Source organism: Echinops telfairi, unplaced genomic scaffold (assembly GCF_000313985.2).
Source record: "Echinops telfairi isolate 266 unplaced genomic scaffold, ASM31398v2 ScPeMD7_7475;HRSCAF=8513, whole genome shotgun sequence".
Classification (NCBI taxonomy): Eukaryota; Metazoa; Chordata; class Mammalia; order Afrosoricida; family Tenrecidae; genus Echinops; species Echinops telfairi.
The window spans coordinates 17,884,515-17,906,855 of NW_022111379.1; the positions used below are offsets into that span (position 1 = coordinate 17,884,515).

General features: G+C 46.2%; 2 protein-coding genes and 1 non-coding gene across 3 annotated transcripts in view; 2 read left to right on the forward strand and 1 right to left on the reverse strand.

Annotated features, from left to right (window-relative positions):
- The window catches only part of PIGF (phosphatidylinositol glycan anchor biosynthesis class F), a 33,065-nt gene extending 16,805 nt beyond the window's left edge, over positions 1-16,260 (reverse strand). The window contains exons 1-4 of the mRNA XM_004699758.3: positions 16,194-16,260; positions 14,059-14,307; positions 12,927-13,018; positions 9,411-9,527 (exon numbers count right to left, since the gene is read on the reverse strand). Coding sequence (XP_004699815.1) covers positions 9,411-9,527; positions 12,927-13,018; positions 14,059-14,286 — 437 coding nt within the window. The 5' untranslated portion in view covers positions 14,287-14,307; positions 16,194-16,260. The remainder of the gene's footprint in view (positions 1-9,410; positions 9,528-12,926; positions 13,019-14,058; positions 14,308-16,193) is intronic.
- A 156-nt stretch (positions 16,261-16,416) lies between these two features.
- The window catches only part of CRIPT (CXXC repeat containing interactor of PDZ3 domain), an 8,622-nt gene continuing 2,697 nt past the window's right edge, over positions 16,417-22,341 (forward strand). The window contains exons 1-4 of the mRNA XM_045285683.1: positions 16,417-16,550; positions 20,556-20,621; positions 21,633-21,687; positions 22,124-22,214. Coding sequence (XP_045141618.1) covers positions 16,535-16,550; positions 20,556-20,621; positions 21,633-21,687; positions 22,124-22,214 — 228 coding nt within the window. The 5' untranslated portion in view covers positions 16,417-16,534. The remainder of the gene's footprint in view (positions 16,551-20,555; positions 20,622-21,632; positions 21,688-22,123; positions 22,215-22,341) is intronic.
- Positions 20,356-20,500, forward strand: LOC115867913. Its single transcript, XR_004045314.1, has one exon. It is a non-coding gene; the product is annotated as a small nucleolar RNA SNORA79 (small nucleolar RNA).

A 22,341-nucleotide genomic window follows, 5' to 3' on the forward strand; every position in this document is an offset into this window, starting at 1 on the left:
AGGACCCACTAATTTACCAAGCCTGATGTCCTTCTCCAGGAACCGGTGCTCCCTGATAACATTCCCAAAGGACGGGAGACGAGATCTGGCCTTCCCCACATCCAAGGCGCATTCTGGGAGAAATTTCCCAGAGCAGATGCATTCCTTCCCCTGGCAGTCCATTTGAAAGTCGGTATTTTTTGTCAACCCCAGATATCAAATGCACCCATTCTTCTCCTGGCCTTCCTTATTCATTCGTTTTCACATGCAGGAAGAGGCAACCAAAAGTCCGATGGCTTCGGGCCGTGCCACTTAGCCTTGAGTGACAGCGATGCTGACACTTGAAAGAGGTCTTTTGTAGCAGATCTGTCCAATGCAATCAGCTGTCTGGTTCCCTGACTGCTACTTCCACGGACACTGATTGTCGGCCAAGTAACGTGACTGCTGGTCATCAAGCCATTGCGTTATCGGTCCAGTTGTGCAGACTCCGGGTCTCTCTGAGGTGGAACCCACATCGGAGACTGCCGTCTTTGCTCGTTATCAGGAAGTGTGAGAAATCCAGAAAAACACCAAACCCACGGACCTAGTGGTAGAACTCTTCCTTTGGGTTTCCAAGACTGCAAAGGTTATGGGAGCAGCCAGGCTCAGCTTGTGGGTATGACCTACTGCCCCTTAAGTTAGCAGCCCAACATGTAGCTTGCCAAGCCACCCAGGCTCCTTAAAAGAGGATAAGAAATGAAAAAACAAAAATCACTGCCCACTCTAAGTGACACTACAGGACAGGGTAGAACTGTCCAAGTCACTCTTTTCAGGAGCACAAAGCCACACCTCTCTCCATCGGAGCAGCTGGTGGTTTCAAAACAAACCTTACATGACCTTACAGTTGACAGCCCAATGGATACCCACTACGCCACTAGAACTCCTTAAAAAAAAAATTCACTTCCATCAAGTCAAAGTTGACTCCTCATGAGGGTGCGGGCAGGGTGGGACTGTCCAAGTGACTCTTGCTGAGTGTGGAAAGCCTGTCTTTCTCTTACAGAGCGGCTGGGGGTCTCGAACTGCTGACCTCATGTGTAACCACGATGCCACCAGGCCTCCTAAAAGAAGGTAGCACGGGGTTTACACGAAATGGCTGAAAATCAGCAACGATGCAGATTCAGGTTGTGTGCCTTCCCCAGACCAATGCAGTATGTAAGCTGAGCAAATAACCCAAGAGATGAACTGAATGAAGAAGAATGTAGCATCAGGATTGGAGGGAGGCTTAGTAACAACTTGCAAAATGCAATATTATACTTTGATTGCTGATAGCCCTTACTTTACTGATGGAATTTCTGTTCAAGATGATATGTAGAAATGGAAAGTAGTGGTTTCAAATAGTAATGAATGCAACTAATATCGATGAATCACACACGTCAAAATGGTTGAAATGGCAATTTAAAAAAATCAGAGAGTGGAATTAGAATAAATAAAATTAATCTCCATCCTTCCCCACTCCTGCTGTCTGCTACCAAGGCCTACTGCTATCTAGTCAATTCCAGCTCACAGTGGAATATCTAGAGCTTCCTCCCACGGCTCATTTTTCTTCCAAGGAGACGTCTTGTGGCTAGCAAGCCAATGCTTACCTAATAGTATCACCAGGGACCCTGGGCAGACATTACTTTCAACTCTGCACTGTTTAAAGGAGTCTTGTGGTATCATGGGTTGCGGGTTGCTAACCACAAGCTTAGCAGTTGCAATCCACCAGCCTCTCCTCTGGAGACAGACACTGCAGCTTTCTGGTCCTGGAAACCTTTACCAACGTGAAACCCAAAGGTGTAGCTCTTCTCTCTTCCTACAGGGCTGCACTCAGTTGGAATCAATTCAACGGCAGTAGATGGTCTTGATCTATTCACCTCAAGCTTTAAAACACAAAAAAAGTTGGCATCAATCCCAAATCATGGTGACCCCTTAGATGCAAAATAGAGTGAAATCCACAGGGTTTTCAAGGCTGTGGTCTTTCTCTCAGTGTGTTCAACCATCAGCCAGGGGATTACCTCTTTCAACCTCTCTGGGACATAAATTATGTACAAAACTTGAAGATTTCATCATCGACTGTTCCACTTTTTTTTAATAGTTCCAGGTCTGTTTTTTATCTGTAGGAGTGTTTTCCAGTCGAGTCTGATAGGGTGCCACATTCTGTCCCCAAAGTCTATTTTCGGTATTCCCCATCGCTTTGCTCCCCTTGCTGCTCGGTTGCATGCCCTTAGTGTTTCTCCCAGTGTGATGGGGTCAGATCGGGCACAATTCCCGCACTGTGTGTCCAGTGTTGTCCCCTGGAGCGCCGTGGTTCAGTCAGGGACGTCGTGTCTCGTGGTGGGGCCGGCCCTATGGTCTTCTCTGTGCACTGTCTGCTCTGAGCAGGAATAACGTCCTCGGGGCTTGGTGGGCCAGGATGTGCTCCCCTCACTCTGCATCCCTCTGCTTTTCCTGTGTTCCACACTCTCTATCCATTAGCTTCCCACCTCCTACGGAGTTCCATCCCTCACGGTCTCCTCTCCGATGGTAACATCTCCATTTCTGACCACAATAACAACTCCTTTCTTGTAAGAAATCGAATTTTAAACTTTCCTGTAATAATAAGACCTACTGCTTTTATTCCCTCCATTTACTTAGATACCTGCCAGTAAATTATCCTGAAACATGCTGTGTTAGGGTTCTCTGGAGAAACAAAACCAGGACTATGATTTTAGATACATACATACAGATATAGATATATACAACACGAAGAAATAAACAGCTAATTAGTTCACAGAGCAGTACAGAGGGCTCTCGGTTTAACTCACTTCCATGCGACAGTTAATATACTGGCAGTCCTTCAACTCACGCGGGCTGCTGGGTGCAAGTCAAGAAGCAGACAGCTGAGTCTTCTGTAGCACAATACAGGCAGTCCGGCCACAGGCAGCAAACAGCAGGGCGAGATACCAAGTCATCCAGATGGCAGGGTCCGACAGTCCCCAGCTCAAGTGATGCATACACCAGAAGTGTGGCAAAGCAGGTCTCGAAGGAACCTCAAACTATAGCGACATGGTCCACGGGTTGGGTGTCCCATAGGTAGTGTAGCTCACAGGTTGAGGCAGACAACTAGCTAAGGCAGCCAGCCGCAACTGGTCCGAGCACCAGAGAGCAAGCGACAGGAAGGTGAGGCTCACTGAACCATTTATCTCTTTGCCCTTCAATTAAACTGCAACCTTATTCATCCCACATGTGTTTATTGGCCAGGTTGGCACAATAAACCTACATATCACACATGCCAAAAAAATGAAACATCACCTCTAGGATTTCTCTCCCGTCCTTCCTATTTCCCATTCGGCTCCCCTCCCCTCCCCTCCCTCCCTTTGTCTTCTTCCTCTTTCTTTGTTTGGAGACACTTTTGCTGGGACATAGTTGGAAACCATGAGAGGTACCCATTTAAAATGTCTAATAAGAGCAAAAAAAGGAAGTCCATGAAACGGATGCTCCCTAGGCGAGGAGGATTCTTCACGCGGCAGGGCCCTGTCTTTCCCTCAGAGGACACCTCCATGTGTTTGTCACTTTTTCTCCGGGGCCATTTTCCCCAGAAAGGAAAACCCAATAGCCTGCCTAAAGGGCTTAAGTCTGGCTACCAATATTCTGAACCAAACATAGTGAAAGAGCTAAGATGAGGATGGGACTCATCTTTGAAGCCTAAAGACGTTAAACCAAAGGGGCTCTTGATGGAGTTAGCTCTTGAATGTACAAATGGAATACTGCCTTCACTTGGGGAACCAGTCACATCTTTGAATTATTTCTGTTCTGTACTCTAGGAACATGCAATGAACCGTTTTAATGTTGAATCCACAAGAATATATCTATCATGTGCATAGAATATACATCGTACCTATCCTATCACCTCTGTATCTGCCTTGTTTTCTCAAATTGCTTTCTTCTCATCACTCGTTCATGTTGATCAGCACAAGCCTTTCCTCCATGACAGAACTTGATTTTCTGACTGTTCTATCTCTTGATGCTTCTGATTTATATCTAAGGGCTAGCTAAGGAGCCCTGGTGGTGGAGCTGGTAGTGTGGTCGGCAGTGACTGTCTGGGTAAAAATGAGGCTTTCTGTTCCTGTAAAGATTTACAGCTGTGGAAACCAAAGGGACAGCTGTAGCTGACCCACAGGGTGGCGATGAGTCAGAATGGGCTCGGTGGCAGTGAGGGTTGTTTTTATGGCATGCACAGCTTCTCTGACCCTCTGCACCGTCTCTTTTTTCCACCTTACTGGACTGTTTTATCATCTCCTGTCTGAGCTCTTTGGATTCGCTTCATTATTCTATGGTTTACTGCATGGAGTTTATCTGTTTCTGTTTCTTGGGTACTATTTTCTCTCTTCTTTCTTTTTACAGTGTTTTGAGGGCTGCCATGCTACTTCTATTTATCTTGTTTGCACTCCACGTTGGCAGGCCGCCCAGCTTACCTATTTCCTCACAAAAAAACGAGTGGATTATGTTTGAAGCTGCCTTTCCCATTTAACTGGCACCACTTTCCCATCTCTGAGCTGCATGAGAGAGCTGGGTAATACTTTTATCAGTTCTCCTATGGCAAGAGGCTGAGGGGTAGGACAGAGGCAGATGATGGGAATGCTATCCTGGTGCTCTAACCACTAATATCCTGAGAAAACTTAGTACATGGTGATTCCATACATTACACTTTTAAAAAAATATATGTGGCCATAACTTCTCTGCTTCCCATCTGCAGTCAGATGAGGCTACCACAGCGCAGTATGCCCCACTGCCAGGCCCCCAGTAGACTGCAGCCCAGAGAGCCTGACTACGAAGGGGAAGAGCCTGATGAGGACATAGGGAACTGGCACTTGAATCCCAGGAACACATATGGAACTCCAAGCTCACGGCCACAGTCTATTCTGACTCCTACAGTAACCTCATTGGAAAGCATAGCAAGCCTCATCTTTCTCCCCAAAGCAGCGGGTGGTTTCAAAGGGCTCACCTTTACTTAGCAGCCCAATATACGGGGGTAACCCACTACACCACCGGGGCGCTCAGGCACACATATAGACATAAACACATGCAGGGAAGTTTGACAGGGCGTATACATCTTTTATATGTGCATACTCTTTGATCTAGGAATTTCAGAGAAACTTTTGCTCAAGCTTATAAAATTATATGGTACAAAGATCTTCATAACATCATTACTTACTGTCATGACAATATTGGTAGAAACCTTTACTAGGAGATTCGTTAAGTAAATCATGGTACACAGGACCCTTCTATTGATGATTGCTTTAACACTCCTCTCATCCCTTTGGATTAGACTAATCCAATCATGGCAACCCCACAGACTTGTCTAAGGCTGAGTTTAGAAAAGCAGTTGTTGCCATCTTACCTGCCCACGGACACGATCCGAGAAAACAAGGGAGACGCAGAGCTACTGCCCTATCTGCACCTAGAACCAGCCAGCCTCTGCTGAGAGAGATGACCAGTTTATTTATGGTTCAAACCAGCAGAGGAAGCTAAAGATATCTGCAAGTTAGAAAACATTAACTGGTATACTATCATTTGGTACAATGGCCCTGCTCAGCCGTTTCAGCCACCATCTCTCTGTTCCACGCTAGAGAGATGTGGGAGTCTGTTTCCATAACGATTGCGCTCGTGCAAACACTACGGGGCAGTTCGGACAGGGTTATTATGAGTTGGAATTGACTTGATGGCCGTGAATTACTTAAAGTGGCTCTTCAAGCCAAAGTCTTTAACTCCTACCAAAAGGCATTTCCCTGCAAGGTAAAGGTCTGATAAGGAGGGGGTGGGGAGAGATATAGGATTCACCTATGAATAACTGTGAACAGGATTCCCTGGAATGGCATACTGCTTTGTATAAAATGAGCCCCCTGAGAAAAAGGAGGAGGGTCCCATTACCAGCAAGAGCCAGGAGCGGAGCATGTCCTCCTGCAGTGACCCTCCCCGTGACAGCTAGAATACCGGAGGAGCAGCAGCAGAACCAGGAGCCAGGGCATGGAACAGAGTGATGGGCTTCCCAACCCAAGGAGCGAGTTGAGTGCTTTTGTACAGGAGGCTGGCTTGCGGAGTGAGGCGTCTCTGGGCACTTAATTGGGGAAGCTGGGCTAGCTCGCCCATGGAGGTGGAACTGAGTGCCTGAGGACTAAGGCTTACTGGCATGGGGTGCCTTTGGGCACTTACTGCAGGGAGCTGAGTTTGCTGAGTCAAAGAACTTGAGCGGAATGCCTTCAGGTTGAGGCTTCCAGTGGCATGCCCTTTGGGCATCCTTAGCAGACCTGAAAGAACCCTAAAAAATGTGCTGATAAACAACTCAACCCTGAGCATTTCTCACTGCATTACAACTTGTTAACTTTCTTAATAAAGCCTTTGATCATGAATTTTCTGAGTCCCGTGTAGCCATTGCAATAGTATTAGCACCTAGAGAAGTAAAATAAAGAATACGAATTAAGTCCACCCAGGTCTGGTGTTTTGATATTTTATACATAAATACACACACAAACACGAGGGAGTTTCACAAAGTTCGTGGAAACATGGAATGAAAAGACCATGGGATTTTCACACTGCGCTAAATGAGCAAGATAAGAAAGAAATCAAACAGGTATATTCCTTTCTATGAATTACTTTTTAACAGCACCAACATTGACTTCTTATTTCAAAACGAAAACCAGAATCACTGCCACCGAGTCGATGCCACAGGGACCCTATAGGACAGAGTAGCGCTGCCCCTGTGACTTTCTGACGCTCTGTTTCCGCAAGTAGAAAGCCCCATCTTTCTCCCTTGAAGCAGCTGGTTGGTTTCATACTGCTGACCGTGCAGTTCGCAGCCCAACTCGTATGGAAGGTTTCCCATAATAAAGTCATTTTCATTAATGGTGACTGGCTACTTTTTTCGTTTAAAGAACATAAGAGTGATTAGGCTGAGAACAGAAGTACTACTAACATACCACAATATGAATGAACACATGTCACATGAAAGAAAGGCCCCACGTCGTACGATTCTATTTCTCTGAAAGGTCCAGAATAAGCAAATCAAGAGAGCTGAGGATGGTGAGAGTACATCTCACGTGACTGGGCCATGTTGTCAGGAGAGCCCAGTCCCTACAGAAGGACCTCACGCTTGGTGAAGCAGAGGGGCAGCGAAAGCGAGGGAGGCCTCTGACCGGATGGATTGGCACAGGGGCTGCCACAATGGGCTCCGACATGACAGCAGTGAGGACGGGGCAGGCCTGGGGGGTCCCTCGTTCTGTGTTGGTCGGATCCCCATGGATGGCCCCTCACCAGCATCGCCACGACACAGACGGAATGGACATCGCCTTCAGGCACACAGTGGTGGCTCAGGGCTGGAGAGGCTGGCCAAACAGGTGAGTGACAGTCTGAGGGATCAGGGCTTTTTGAGGTAACGAGAATGCTCTGAAATTGGCAGTGGTGAAGGTTGCACACATCTGTAAACAAGCTACAAAAATCACTGCATCCTACACTTGAAATGGGATGTACTTAAAATATATCTCAATGAAGCGGATTTTTAATAAAAGAAATCTACCAACTGCCACTTTATAGTGTTCTGAGTGAGCGCCGCTGCCCAGGCTCCCCTGGGGCTCCCCTCCATCAGTTCTCAGGCCGCCCTCCTCTGTCACGTCACCCTCGTTCACAGCAGCACCAGCAACCTCACCACAACCACTGCCAGAGGCAAACTGTGCGTCTCACATTTATTTCTTCGTCGTTCAGCAGGTATGGAACTGCTGGATCATCTTTTAGTAAATTCCTGGCCTTCCTCTCTTCATGCACCACTGACAGGCTTTGCATGTTAATGTTGTCACCCTGCCTCAGCGTTCCCATACGCCCTGTGGTTTTCATTGCCCGATTGTGCACAGTGTGATGATTTTTAGGAGTGTACTTGTCATGTTACAGCAGAGCTGAACGGAAAATCACAGATGACGATGTCTTCCCACATAAATTCTTCATGCCACTACCAGGTAGAGGACTCAAGGCTAGAGGGCCACCCCTCCATACCAATACGGGATTTCACATGGTCTTATGTTTCCTGGGTGGTGCAAGCAGCTGAAACACACGGCTGATTAACCAAAAGGTGGGAAGTTCAAGTTCACCCAGAGGTCCCTCAGGCGAGAAGCACAAGGATCTACTTCTGAACACCAACCACTGAAAACTCCACAGAGCGCAATTCTTCTAAAACTGTGTGTGTGTGTGTGTGTGTGTGTGTGTGTGTGTGCGCGCACACGTGTGTGCGGGGGTCACTGAGTTCAAGCAGGCTCCACAGGTCACTGGTTTCAACAGATTTCCACTGTGAACACATTTCAAACTAAAATGATGAGGAGAGCACTTTCATTTGGGATGTCATGGGTAGCAATTGTTCCTTTTGTTTGCCAGCGTCTTCATGAAAGGGGAGTAAATCACTCAATACCACATGGCCGCTTTCTGTGTTTTCTTTCCTCCGTGCCGCTGCCTGAGCCGAGGGCGTCTCCTTGCCTCGTCTCGGCTACCCCCACACTTAGGAGCCCAAGGCCTTCCCGGTCAATGCCCCCTCAGCTCCGTTCTTCAGGGGTCTCCTACTGCTGTCTCTGGCTGACACAATTCTAGTCCTGCATCGCTTGCTCGTTTCAATCGTGCCCCTTGACCTTGCAAACTCTGCAGGGAACGCATTACAGCAAGCACTGCCAACGGATGCCACAAAGGGCTCAGCACAACAGGAGACCCAGAGCAAGTGCCTAGCAGTCCTCATCACTTGCTACACTGAACGAAAATCCTTGATAAATGACACAGAACTGCAGGCTGCAGATTACCTTTTGAGTTACAGACACAACCATTTTTGATACACATCATCTGAATGCCTTTTAAGAAGCAAAAAGTTTCATGTAGCGATGCTGAACATACGTATGGCTACGCAAGAAATACAATTCGCTAAGCTTTGGGCCCTGGTTGCCTTACCACGAAAGAGGCTAAACAGGAAATTACAGCTGTTACACAAAACATTTTTAGATTGGGGACCCCACTTCAACATCATAAGATGCAGAAGCAGAAATTATAGCAATTGGAACATGGTGCAAAATTATACCAGAACAGTGGTTTCAAAACTATCTTTTGGTAGCAAAAACCGTTTTTCACATATTTCTGCCTTCCCACATAAGACAGACAAAAGCGGGGCTGACCAAGCTGGAGTGGAGGGCTCAGCATCTCCTGATGCCTACTTGACCCCCTCTCAGATGCCTACCCTGGCCTCCCTACCCACAGGGCCAATTGAGGTGGCCTCTGATGTCTGAGACCCCAACAGGGCCGAGAAACACTCAAGGAACAATAGCAAGAGGCTGTGAATAGAAAAAGACCTCATGCGGTTTCCCCCCCCAAAATGTATTTCAAATACCACTAAAAACAGAATTGAAACTTACCCATTCCTACTGAAAACTCTCAGCCAAGCTCTGATGTTTGGTCCTAACAGACATAAACAGGGCACAGTAGTAAAAGTAGACAAAATAACTGCAAATAAAAATGTTTCCAACACCAATCTAGGAAAGGAAAAAAGAACAACTATTAATCTTTTTTACAATGTCAAATGTGCAAACGCGTTTTTCTTGCAAAAAGAAACAATATGAAAGTATGTTGACACTCCACTGCGCATAGTGATAGCAAACCCACTGCTGACTTGTAACACAACCCCATGACGAGCTTCTGAGACTGTAACTGTTTACGAGAGTAGAACGCCCAGTCTTTCTCCCGAGGAGCTGCTGGTGGTTTTGAACTGCCGACCATGCAGATCACAGCCCGATGCCTAATTGCTACACCACCGGAGCACGTACCCAAATTGTTACTACTCACATGGAAGCTAGGAAAAACCGCCTAGCGCAGAGCTGGTTTGAATGGCAGATTTTAGAAGGGTTAAATACCAGGGTCCTTGCTAAGATTATCTGTGGGATTATAAAGAGACTTTTCCCCAGCTGGTTTGAATGGCAGATTTTAGAAGGGTTAAATACCAGGGTCCTTGCTAAGATTATCTGTGGGATTATAAAGAGACTTTTCCCCAGCTTAGACTCCCCCAAAGATATGCCAAACATTAGAGGCTATTTGCCAGCACATGGTAGGAGGTCAGATACATTCAGCTTTCAGACTGTCTGGTCCCACCACAAGTAGGGCCCACTCCCAGCTGTTAAGGACAATGGACTTGTGGCCATCAGTCTGGTCCCTGTAGGTGGGGCTCACACCCTACTGATAATGGTTTCCATGGAGAGCCAGAGAACAGGTCAGACCTGCTCAGTGACATCCAAAGTTAGGCTGCCATCCTGAATCTAGGACCCGCCCATCTTGTCACATGTGTGCCCCCAATCCCTCCCCTTCCTATTGCGTGTACACCCCTAGATCTTCCCCCTCTCATTACTGTATCACCTATAGCACACCCCTTCTGTGACCTATGTCTTTACCTATAATTAGGGGGCTTGCAGGCCCCCAAAGATATATAAGCCTGGGTTAGCAATAAAGAGCCTCTCCCTGGCCTCCCTCTCTCCCTGGCTCACTCCCCCTTCCTCTCCCTGTCCTGTCCTGCTCCCCTGTTCCCTTGTCCTTCTTCCCCTCCCCCTCTCTCTTGCCCTCCATCTTTCTCTCCATGTGGCCCACCAAGTGGGGCTGAGATGAGCATGCTACCATGAATGTGTCTGACTCTAATATTTCCATCTCTCTTCTATCCCTCATGCTCTCTGTGACTTTATTGTAATCTATATATAGTATAACTGTACAATTGTGCCTATTGAACCCGCAATTATTTGGGGGGGGGGGCTGGCCTTTACTCCACAACTATCCTCTGCAAGAAACCTCATTTCGACGCAGCTGACGCTCAGTCAGTGGCACTTACTTTATGAGCGATGATTCAGTATAAACTTCTATCAGAAATACCTGCGGAGCGGATCAACTAAAGATTGGGGGCCCGACTGTTAGTTTTTGAGGCCAAAGACTTTGTGTTTCTGAAAAATGCTGATTCTGCTGCTTCAAGTGCTAGAATTTTAAAAACATGCACTAGAGCAGGGGTCCTCAAACTCTTTAAACAGGGGGACATATCAATGTCCCTCAGACCCATTGGAAGGCCGGACTATAGTTAAAAAAACAAAACAAAAAACTATGAACAAATCCGTATGCACGTTGCACATATCTTATTTTGAAGTAAAAAAACAAAAACGGGGCAAAAACACCCGGCGGGCCGGATAAATGTCCTCGGTGGGCCGCATGTGGCCCGGGGGGCCGTAGTTTGAGGATGCCTGCTCTAGAGCATATGTTCTAAAACGTTTTTTGGCTTACCTCTCCCTTCTCAGGGAAAAAAAAATTGCTCAGCAACCCCTTGGCAATGAACCATTTTGTACTACAACCCATGGTCCAGCATAAAGGGTAAGTACGGTATATACTCGTGTATAAGCCGAGTTTTCCAGCACATTTTTTTTAAAAAAGCATTTTATTGGGTGCTCGTACAACTCATCACAATCCATACATACATCCACTGTGTCAAGCACATTTGTTGCCATCGTTCTCAAAACATTTGCTTTCTACATTTCAGCACATTTTTAATGCAGTTTTTGTGGCAAAATTAGGTGCCTCGGCTGATATTCGGGTTGATTTATACGGTATTTGCTTTTGCAGCTCTGGTGCATTCTTTCCACACCCGCCAGGGGGCAGTATTGCCCACTTGGGGAAACACTGCTAGACAGTCATTGGACTCGATAGAAATTTTATTTCCCATTACAAAAGCCTGGTCCTCCCATCTAGAAAACAGTGACCTGCTACTTGGCCAGCTGACTTCCCTATGGACCCGACCTGTGGGTGCAAGTATCTCCTACTTGTTCCATGACAGAAAGTTCTCCCCTGGCTTTTTGAATGTTGACGGTGCTCAGTTCTTTCTTACTCATTTGTATTTTTGTCATTATATTATTATTTTATCCATACCACCTTATTTCGATCTTGTGTTTTATTGTTCCTGTTGGGTGTTAATGTTGATGGGAAAAGAGCACTGATAAAGGGCAGGGTGGCAGGGTCAATGACTGCAATTGCTGTCAAAAAGTTGCGTGCCTGTCAAAAAGTTGAACTGGCAAAAATTGTGGTTGAGAGATTTTTAACAATCATGAGTTTTAAAACCAAAACAAAGGAGCTGCTGAGCTGCTATAGATCACCAATAGTCTTATGAAATCTGAAATAACCTCCGGGGATTTGGTTCCTTGGTTGGCAGGTTTAGGTTCCCAGTTTCATTGGGTTTTCTGAAGAATTCGCCTGATATGTTTAAGGCTTCTGGTCTACCTCCTCGTTTGTTGTATAGTACCCAGGGTCTTCACAGTTTGCAAGCACCCATTCAGCAGAGGTAAGATAGTCAGGAATCTGAGGAGGCTATGAAATCCATGAACAACTGCCTCTTTTACCATGAGACTGAAAGAACTGTGTGGTACCCAGCTACCCTTACTGAACATTTGGATCAAAGATCCTACAGAAGAAATCTGATCAGAGGGGGAAATGCCCTGTGTAACAGAATTTCAAATTCTCATAGGCTCCAGACATCCTAAAATCGGAGCCTGCAACTATTGCCCAACATGATCATTACACCGAAAATTAAAAATATCCCCTAAAGTTTTGTCAGAACCAACCATAGTTTAACTTAACTAGTGAAAAATGTCTGCCTGGAGCATTATATCCATTTAAGAACTACGTAGAAGGGATAAAATTAACAACAACCACTTGAAAGATTCAACAGGAACCTTAGGGGGCAGTGAGTTTTTATTAAGGGGAAAAACAATTAAGAAAAGGAGGGTTAGAATGGTTTGTGTCACTAAATGAAATTGAAACTATTGAATTGGTGTGCGTTCTCAACAACAGAAAAATAAAGTCTGAAGTACACAACACATGTATAATTGTCCTTAGGTAAAAAATTTTAGACTTACTCTATAAGTGGTGCTCCATACAGAACAAATATTACATGAAAGCCAAAACAAGATATAAGAAAGTAGATACAGCATTTCAAAAATCTGGCTACCTATAAAAAAGAAAAAGAATGATTTGAAACTCAACAGAATGCCAAAAGACAGCAAATTCTTCCATTTCCTCTACAAATACAATCATTACCATAATGTGTGGCACACTTGAATGTTCCTTGATTTGGGTCCTGAGCAATAGAATCACATGTCCTATGGCCAGTTAGGCACACACCCCAAGGGGTAGCACTGTCAAAGGGCAACCAGGGATATACCTCATCCCTAGGCCCCAGGCCCAGCAAACACTCCAGGACAGGGCTGTTTCTACGCCCCATAGTGAACTCTGCTGCTAATGGTCAGGTAGGGAATACGTACCAATAACAGTGCAGGGATACAAGAAAACACAAAACCCTCCTTATGATCAAAGAGCTGCTGAGCTGATACATGAAGTATGTGCAGAATAAAAATGAGCTAAATACGTTATTCTAGTTAAAACAAAAAACAAAAAACCCTAGGAAATCTGTCCCCAAAGCAAATTACTAAATAACCCCCCAAATTACTTTCATGTCCCCACACCTAAGACCTTGGTTGCAAATCAGAATGTGGGGCCTGCTTGACTTGGCGCTTAAAGAGGAGATACAGTTGTGAAGTACAGACACCGAGCTTCTTGAATCACTGATTAACAGAAGTACCGTCAATGATCTAACAGCAATCTAACCCAAAGTACTGAAAAATGGTTAAGTGAGGGCGTCATTAAGCTGTCAACATGTCAGACTACGGATTCTAATAGCTAAGATCCTTACTACCTACTACCTTTTCGTCAAGGAAGGCTTTGTGGAGGCTTACTTTACAGTTCCTGAAAGGAACTGAAAAATGCAACTGAAAAAAGCAACTGAAAAATGACCTGTCCTATTGTCACTGTTACTGCATAGCAAATATCTGTCAAACACTAGGGCAGGCTTCTAGGCAAGATAAATTGGCTACCGATTTGAAAAAGTAACATTCACTTACTGAGAACTGGACTGAGACTGTCTTCCTTCCTGAAAACAAAGGAACAAGCCTAGCCCAATTCAAAAATCAGTTGTGACGGACTAAACCTTACCTTGTGAGACAAGGAACTTCTCTTAGAGGGTGTCTTCGGTTTCACGACCAAATACAACACCAGATTGACAGCAGTTACGAAGGCAGAACAGACGCACAGCCACGTCAAGTGGGTTTCCAGTATTGAGAAGTTCTCCAAGAAGATGGAGGGGATGAAGGTGCTTAGGATAACTGAAAATATGCACAGGAGATGGGCATACAGTAGTCTCTTGATGTCAGGATCTTTCATGGTGTTTTCTTGGGTGACTACCTAGTGAAAAGCAAATTACAATCACTAGATAAAGCACGAACACGTGCCCTCATGACTTTTTGCACTGTTCTAACCCCTCAAAATCAGTCATGAATTAAAATCAGTTTATAAGCAGTAATGTATTTGTTTTAAAACACAGGCAGATACATGTGTAAATATACACACAGATTTAACATTACATTTACCTCACATTTTCTTACTGTAGTACTTACTGCTCCTTCTACCCAAATCCCTACAGCCTAAATAGGTCAAATTTAATCTATCAAATTGTTAACTTGTTAACTTATCAAATATGTGACTCGTGTTTGCAAAAGGAACATGCAGTAGGACCAACTGAGCACTTCATTTGACTTTTTGCTCCCCCAAATCATGGAGATCAAAACGGTATGGATTTTAAAAAATCTGTAATCTGTCCCCATTAAAAATAATAACCTATGCTTTCTAGAAACCCCATGAATACACGTAGGCCAAGTGGTTGTTTATTTTTAATCATGTAGACCCATAGTCCAACATCACAGTACTTCACATCTTCCAGCCAAAGCCAACTGCACAGGTGAATATTCAAATGATGTTGTCGGTATAATCTGAAGCGTTCCAAGAGCATTAAGCTAAGGGATTGCAGAAAAGGAAAACCAAAAAGCTAGTTGCCTATTCTGCCCCATGGCCACCCTATCTGCGGAAGAACAGGGCCGTACTCCTTAGAGTATTCAAAGTTGTGACGTTTCTGGGGCCAACTGACAAGTCTTTCTTCGAAGGAGCGCTAGCATCCAGGGAGGGATGGCCGCAAACCGCAAGCTCTGCAGGTGGAGAAGAAAACAGCGGCTCCACGGGTGAAAGGCAGGGTTTTCTATAGCATAAATTTACAGTCTCCAAAACCCGCAAGGGCGATTCTACGTTGCTTTTAGGGCCGCTCCTCGGGGTCCCTGTGGGTCGGAATCAACTCAATAGCAATTAGTTGGGTTTGGGATTTTGCCACTCAGGGATCCCTAAAGGGTCCCAGTGTTCCAGAGATGCCAAAATGATCAACGTCTCTTACGGCGTGACGTGACGTGTGCTAGATACCGATCAAAAGCAGAACATTAAGGGAAGGAGGAAACCGTGGGCTTGACACGCACATGCTGAGCGAGCTGGAAAAGGCGCGTGAGAATAATCTCCAAAGGCACACATGATGTTACTGATAGGAAACAAAACGCAGAGACACGGTGCAAGGTCCCGAGTGCTAAATTCATCCAAGCCCGACTAGCCTCTATCGAGCAAGCACACCAGGAGTCGAGAAGAGAACGAGGGCAGTGGGGGACAACGGGAAATTCCTCCCAGGTTCGAGCCTCAGCTACCCGGGGAGGAGGAATGCTTTCTCGAGGACCATTCTCGGAACGCCCACTGGCATCGGTGGATTTGAGCCTAAGGCAACGAGCGGCACCCGAACTCAAATGAGTGCAGATAAAGTGTGCCCTTCCTAAGAAACGAGCGCCCACAAGGGCCCTGCGTGGCCATCAGGACCCCGTCGGGGGGCCTCTCCCCGGCGCCAAGGCTCCCACTTGGCCCAGGCCCTCGGGCATCGCGGCGGAGAGCTGGGCAGCGCAGCCGATCAGGACGTCGGCCCGAGCCCCACCCCGAGCTGGTCCGTGCGGCTCCATGGGCAGCACTTCGGCGGCACGCCGCGAGCCGAACGGCACGCTCTAAGAGCACAGGTGGTGGGGACCTGGGGAAGCGGGTCTAACGCCGGATCCGAACCAGCGTCGGAGCATCGGGAGCCCCTCCCTCACGCCGGCATGGTGGCGCTCGAACGGACAGGGGGACGCTGAGACTCGCGCGCACTTCGGCAGTTGGCAGGGGCGGCTCGCACCCGCGGGAAGCGCGCGTGCAGGGGCTTCAGCTGGGCTTACCTAACTCTCCCGGCCCGAGAAGGGAAGGGGCGGTTACCGCCACCGCCACCAGGCGCGACTCGCGGCCCTGGCCCTCGCGCAGGCGCAAGGTCGTGGGGGCGGGAACGCAAGCCCCAACAGCCAATCGCAAACGTGGAGAGGCGGGGCAACAAGGCAGCCCCGCCCACCAGCTCCCGTTTATTCCTCCCGCGGCTTTTCAGGTGTAGGATAGGCGGAAGCGTAGGGCTCAGAGGCCGGAAGTAGATGGACGTACTCGGAAGGGAAGTCCTGTACAGCTGGAGTGTTGGTGTTTGGGAGTTGCTGCTGCTACTGCCGTTGAGGAAACCGTCGTGCTCTGAAGGATGGTGTGCGAGAAGTGTGAGTTAAGGGGCTGGCTCTGAGGGACGAGGAAGCCAGGAGAGCCTAGCCGACTTCCCTAGGGCCTTTTCCCCTTTAGTTTTTCTCCCTACCCAGATTCTTGGTTCTTGATTCTCTGTTCTCCTCCCCTGCCCTCTGAGCAACCCAGCCCATTTTCCGGAGCCCTGGTGGTGTAATGGTTACGCGCCGGGCTGCCAACCAAAGTCATCAGTTCGAAACTACCAGCAGCTCCGTGGGAGACAGATGAGGCTTTTTACTCCAGCAGTTAGTGTCAGAAACCCACAGGGGCAGTTCTGCCTTGTCGAATAAAGTCGCTGTGAGTCGGCCCCAACTCGATGGCCCATTTTCCTTTGACCCTATAGCAAACCAAATCCACCGTCGTGGAGTTGACTGCGACTCATAGTGACCCTATAAAGTAGACGGAGGGGGACTGCCCCATAGGGTTTCCAAAGCTGTGGTTCATTTCGAAAGTAAACTGACACGTCTCCTGCCCAGCGAGACCGGTGGGCTTGAACCACCCACTGTTTCCTTAGCAGCCAAGCGCTCCAACCAACGCGCCACCAGGGTTTCTATCCACCTTAGAGTTGTATATATTTGACCTTCAGCGTGGTCTCGGTTCTGCTCTCCACGTAGTAATGTTGCCGACTCCAGCCCGGGATCTCATCCCACCCAGCCTTCTGACGAATTCCGTTGCCTCACAGACCCTCAGGGTTGGTTGGAATGGATCTTTAAAACCAGTCTACAGTATCTCTTGGTTGCGAGATTTAAAAAAGGAAGACACAGGACACCCAGCTAAATTAAAATTTCGGGTAAAGCACGAATAATTTTTCAGCATGCCCCATGCAGTATTTTAGGACTTGGTATATTTAGGATGTATTTTACTAAAAATATTATCCATTGTCTATCTGAAGTTTAACCCAGCATGGTGAACCTTAATCTCATGTCACTTTGGGGCATGTTACCCCCCTCAGTCATTCGCTGTCATTGAGTCAATTCTGACTCATAACCACCCTGTAGGACAGGGTAGAACCAACCCCTCCAGTGCATTTCCAAAGCTATGACTCTTTATACCAGCAGGAAGCCTCATCTTTTTCCTGCAGAGTCCCTGGTGGATTTGAGCAGCTAACCCTGTGGTTTACAGTTCAGTACCTAATCCACTACCCCACAAGGGTGTGTTATCAAGAGGGACCAAACACTTGGTAAAGTAGGGGTTCACTGAAAAAGAAGAAACCCTAATCAAATGGATTGGCACCATGACTGTCACCATGGGCTGCAATAGACCTGCGATTGTGAGGCTGGTACAGGCCAAAGCCATGTTTGGTTGAGGGAGTCACAATGTGTTGGAGCCAACTCCACTGTATTTCACATCAGCTTTTTATCTGTCAACCTTAAATCAATTTCCCATCCAATGGCATAGCCACTCTGAAGGAGTACTTATAGTATTAGCACAGGCTGGGATAGGAGGGTCTCATCTCACCTCCAAAGTAGTCTAGGTAGAGATTGTCGACTTTGGGAAGGGTCTGCCCACCTGGTGATTGTGAACATCCAATTTGTAGAAGGCTATGGAGGACAGTGGGAGCCCAAAATCTTATCTGCAGAGTATCTAGTCAGATTAAGCCTCTGGGAGATCCCCTTGAACAGCTTTACGATCAGACAGAAATTATGGTAAACTGGATTATGGTGGGTCAAACGTGGTATAATTTGATACTGGGTCAGTTGACCTTCCTCATGACCCAACCTAAATTTGTTCTCGACTCAAGTACTTGTTTGTTCCACACCAAACATTTCTTCCCTGGCTTTTAAAATATTGATGATGGTCATTTGTTTCTTACTCTTGTGTTTGTGTCGTTATATTATTTTCATTTTATTCTTGAAAAAGAAAAGGCTTTACAGCCTCAGAAGCCCTGTCTAGTGTTGCTGTGTTTGCAGATGGCTTGGCGGCAGTGGGCTTGGATTTTCGGTCTCCTGTATGTACAACTGCTCCAGGGCTCTGCATTGCCCAACGATGATAGCATGTGCCCCTCTCAAGTTTTACATCTCCCGCACCCTGATCAGGGTTGCTATGAGTGAAAGTCGACTCGGGCAGTGGGCTCAGTTTGGTTTTTGTATTGCCCAAAGAATAAATTCTGAAATCTTAAAAAGAAGAAAGTTAAGGCCCCGGAAACCCCCAGGGCAGTTCTCCCCTGTCCTGCAGGGTCCCTGTGAGCTGGAATCTCTTCGATGGCGAGGAGTGGGCTTGGATTTACTTTTCACCAGGCTTCTTTCGTTCTCTTCCTCCTCCTTCATTCCTTAAAATGGATGTTCTCACCACCGGCTTGGCCTGGCCTTCTCTAGTCTTTTTTGCCCTCTCTTTTGGAAGTCTCCGGCTCCAAAGAGCACATCCATGCAAATGGCTCTTTAATCTACCCTGGCCTGGCAGCCTGACCTCTCTCCCTCCTAAATACCAATCAACGGTCTTTCCTACCTAGTGCTGGAAGCTCTGCTGGGGTGTCATCTGGTGGCTCATCATTATACTTCACAAGCCTTACCTCCTCTATCATCAGATGGCATCACGGTCCTCCAGCCACCATTCACAAAGCATCGGTCATCTCTTATTCACCCCCTTCCCTTTGTAAACTTGCGTCCAAACAGTGGCCATTTCCTGTGTGTTTACTTCCAGTCCATGTTCAGATTTCCTCTAGCTTCTTAGTTCCCCCTCCAGTACCCTAGTCCAGATTCATATCACTGACCTAAGACTAATGTGATCCTCGCCTACCTCCGGCCTCCTTCCTTCTCAAAGTACGCTTTCTACGACTGAACCCTCTTCCCTCTAAACTTCCGTGTGCATGTGAAGGCCACTGGAGGAAATTGTACCAACGAATCACTTGGTGTTATTAAAATGTTATGGTTGGTAATCTCTCAGGTATTGACTGCTATTCATCAGCTTTTAACTTATCTTTAGTGAGTTCTCGTACTCTTTTCTCTTTAGGGACTGTTCCAAACCTTCCAAGTACTCTTAGCATCCCCCCTGTCATCTCCCTTATTCTCTGTCACCTTTGTACATCTGTCCAAAAATTGAGCTCCTCATAGGAATATTCTCACCTCATTCTGACGGCACTCCGGCTATACTTTTATTGTCTGACTTCCTTCTGATGTGTCTTTGTTCGCGTCCCTTCCACCCTTCCTGCTCCTTCGTCACTATTCCTCTGGGCTTTGTAATCAGCTCTCCTTTCATATAAAGAAAGCTCAAGTCTTTCTCAACATAAGAAAAGCAAATGGAACCTTGGCTCTGGCTTCTCCTCTTGCATCTTCCCATCCATCCCATTGTTTCCAAGTATTCTCATCCTTGGATAGTGGCTTATACATTATAGATATTTAGTAAATGTTCCCTGAATGAATAGGTTTGCCGAATGTATTTAAAGTGCACCTGCCCGGTGAAAGAGAGGAGCCCCATCACTGTCCAGTAAGAGTCGGACTGCTAACTAACGGCAAGGTTAGCAGTTCAAACCCCTCTTGGGAGAAAGGTAAAACTGCCTGCTCCCATAGATTTACAGGCTCTGGAAGCTTCTGAAGGGCCACGATGAGTCAGAATCCACTCCGGTGGCAGGGAGTGGGTGCAGTGAAAACCTACTGTAGACCATCTTGCCCTCCCAAGCGTCTCTCTTGAGAAGTCTGTTACCTGTTAGCCACAGTAGACATCTCGAGTCTCGGGTCTCTGGTCCATGCCCTAGCGACTGTGAGACTCCTGCTGTTCCATGACTGCTACCCTTGGGGGCACCTTAGGGACAATGTAGTGTGTTTGTCACATGGTAAAGACTAACTACCTTGATGGCTGTTCCTCTCGCTGCCTGGAGCCTTAGGCAATGAGATTTTAGTCCATCAAATATTAAACCTGACTTGTCTTCACTCAGAGCACCTTGGGATGGCTGGCTGTCCAGTAGTGCTTCTGATTTTTGCGGAGTCAAACAATTGTTTAAAAAAAAGGACTAACCACCATCATCCTTACTTTCTCCGCTGATTCCACAGGTGAAAAGAAACTCGGTACTGTCATCACTCCAGATACATGGAAAGATGGGGCAAGGAACACCACAGGTATTGTTTCCTTAGAAAGGAGAAGTTGAATGAATGTTTTGGTCGTTACTATTTATAAAATAAAATGTGCACATGCCAACTCTTCCTTCTATTAAATATTAAAGAAAACTGTGCTTATGTACAATTTAATGTCTTTAATATGAGTTAAATAATACTGTTTATTGTATAGTATTGGATTGAGATAGTATTCATTTGTTGTGTATTATTTATTGTGTGTTATTGAATAACATTGGAGTTTAATAATGTAAATTAGTATTTAATTTAATTTCTTTAAAATATAATGGTTCTCTCAGTTACAGGTAGGGGTTCTTAGTTTGGGAAGTGGGAGAGAGCAAAAGTCATAGTTATATTTAATGCCTCCTTTCCTCAGCGGATTTTTATAGCCTTGGGAAACCATTTACACGGTTTTCACATTCATAATCGTGAACTAACTGTTGCAGTAAAGCTGTTTTCGAAGGAGTGATGAACAAAATAAAAGCACTGTATTCAAGTCCAGGGCGCCATAGTGGTGGCTGCCTGGTTTGACGGTGGCTAGAGGAGCTAGGCTCCCTTTCCAAAGGCACTGTTCTGAATACTGGAGATGGAACTCACGGTGTTCCCACAAATCCCCGTTGTTACCCTCAGAAGTATCCTTGCTGGTCTGCCGAATCAAAACCAAACTGTCATCAAGTTGATGTGTCAACTAAAGCCACCCTGTAAGACAGGGTAGCACTCCCCCAGTGGATTTCTGAGACTAACTGTTTATGGGATCTTGTTCTTCTACAGTAGTATTTTTTTTCCAAAACCGTTTTATTAGGAGTTACTACAGTTATATCATTCCATGGTTCAACCACATTACGTGGTATTGTACAGTTGCTGCCACACTAGGTTTCATGCAGTAGTATCTTCATAGTGGCTATAAAGTGAAGAGTTTGTTCATTTGCTTGAGGCCAAAGAATGAGATTTTTAACTGTTTTACATCATACAGTGTCTAGAAATAACTTACTAAAATATATGTCTATCTCATTATAGAAAGTGGTGGAAGAAAACTGAATGAAAATAAAGCTTTGACTTCAAAAAAAGCAAGGTAAGCCTAAAGCAGGCAAAGATATGGCCGCTCTTTTTGGTGCTGCAGTTCAGCCTCCTGGAGCACATGTGTGGTTATTATGCCTTTATGTTCTGACACAGACTGAGGTACTCACTAGCACACACAGCCAAGCTGTCTGTTGTCATGTCATGGTTCACCCTGGTCTCCGCCGTGTTTCAAGGTACAAAAGCACTATTGCTAGTTTCTCAGTACCCTGCATATCCAAGATCAAGGAAAGTGGAAAGGTTATAAGCTTTGGAGTCACTTAAATTTGAGCCCCCGACTGTGTCACTGTCCAGCCTGGTGACCTTAAGCAAGTTAAACCAGTTTCGTAACCTTTCTGAACCTCAGTCTCTTTCATCATAGAATGAGGACTAAATTGCCTTCCATCTTCAAAACATGTTTTTGACACTCGGCTTTATTTTCTCCCTCTTAGAAATCCCAGAAACCCCTCCAGCCATCACCTCATTTCCTTGCTTCCCTTCACAACAGAAGTTCTCAAAAGCTTGATAGAGACACGTGTTAAGGTCCCTAAATTCCTAAATTCCATTCTTTCTCTGGTCACTTTAGTCAGGCTTTCCTCTCCGCTACACCCCAAAACAATAATCATGAAGCTTCCGCTGTGTCTGGTACCTGACACCTGCTCGCTCCAAA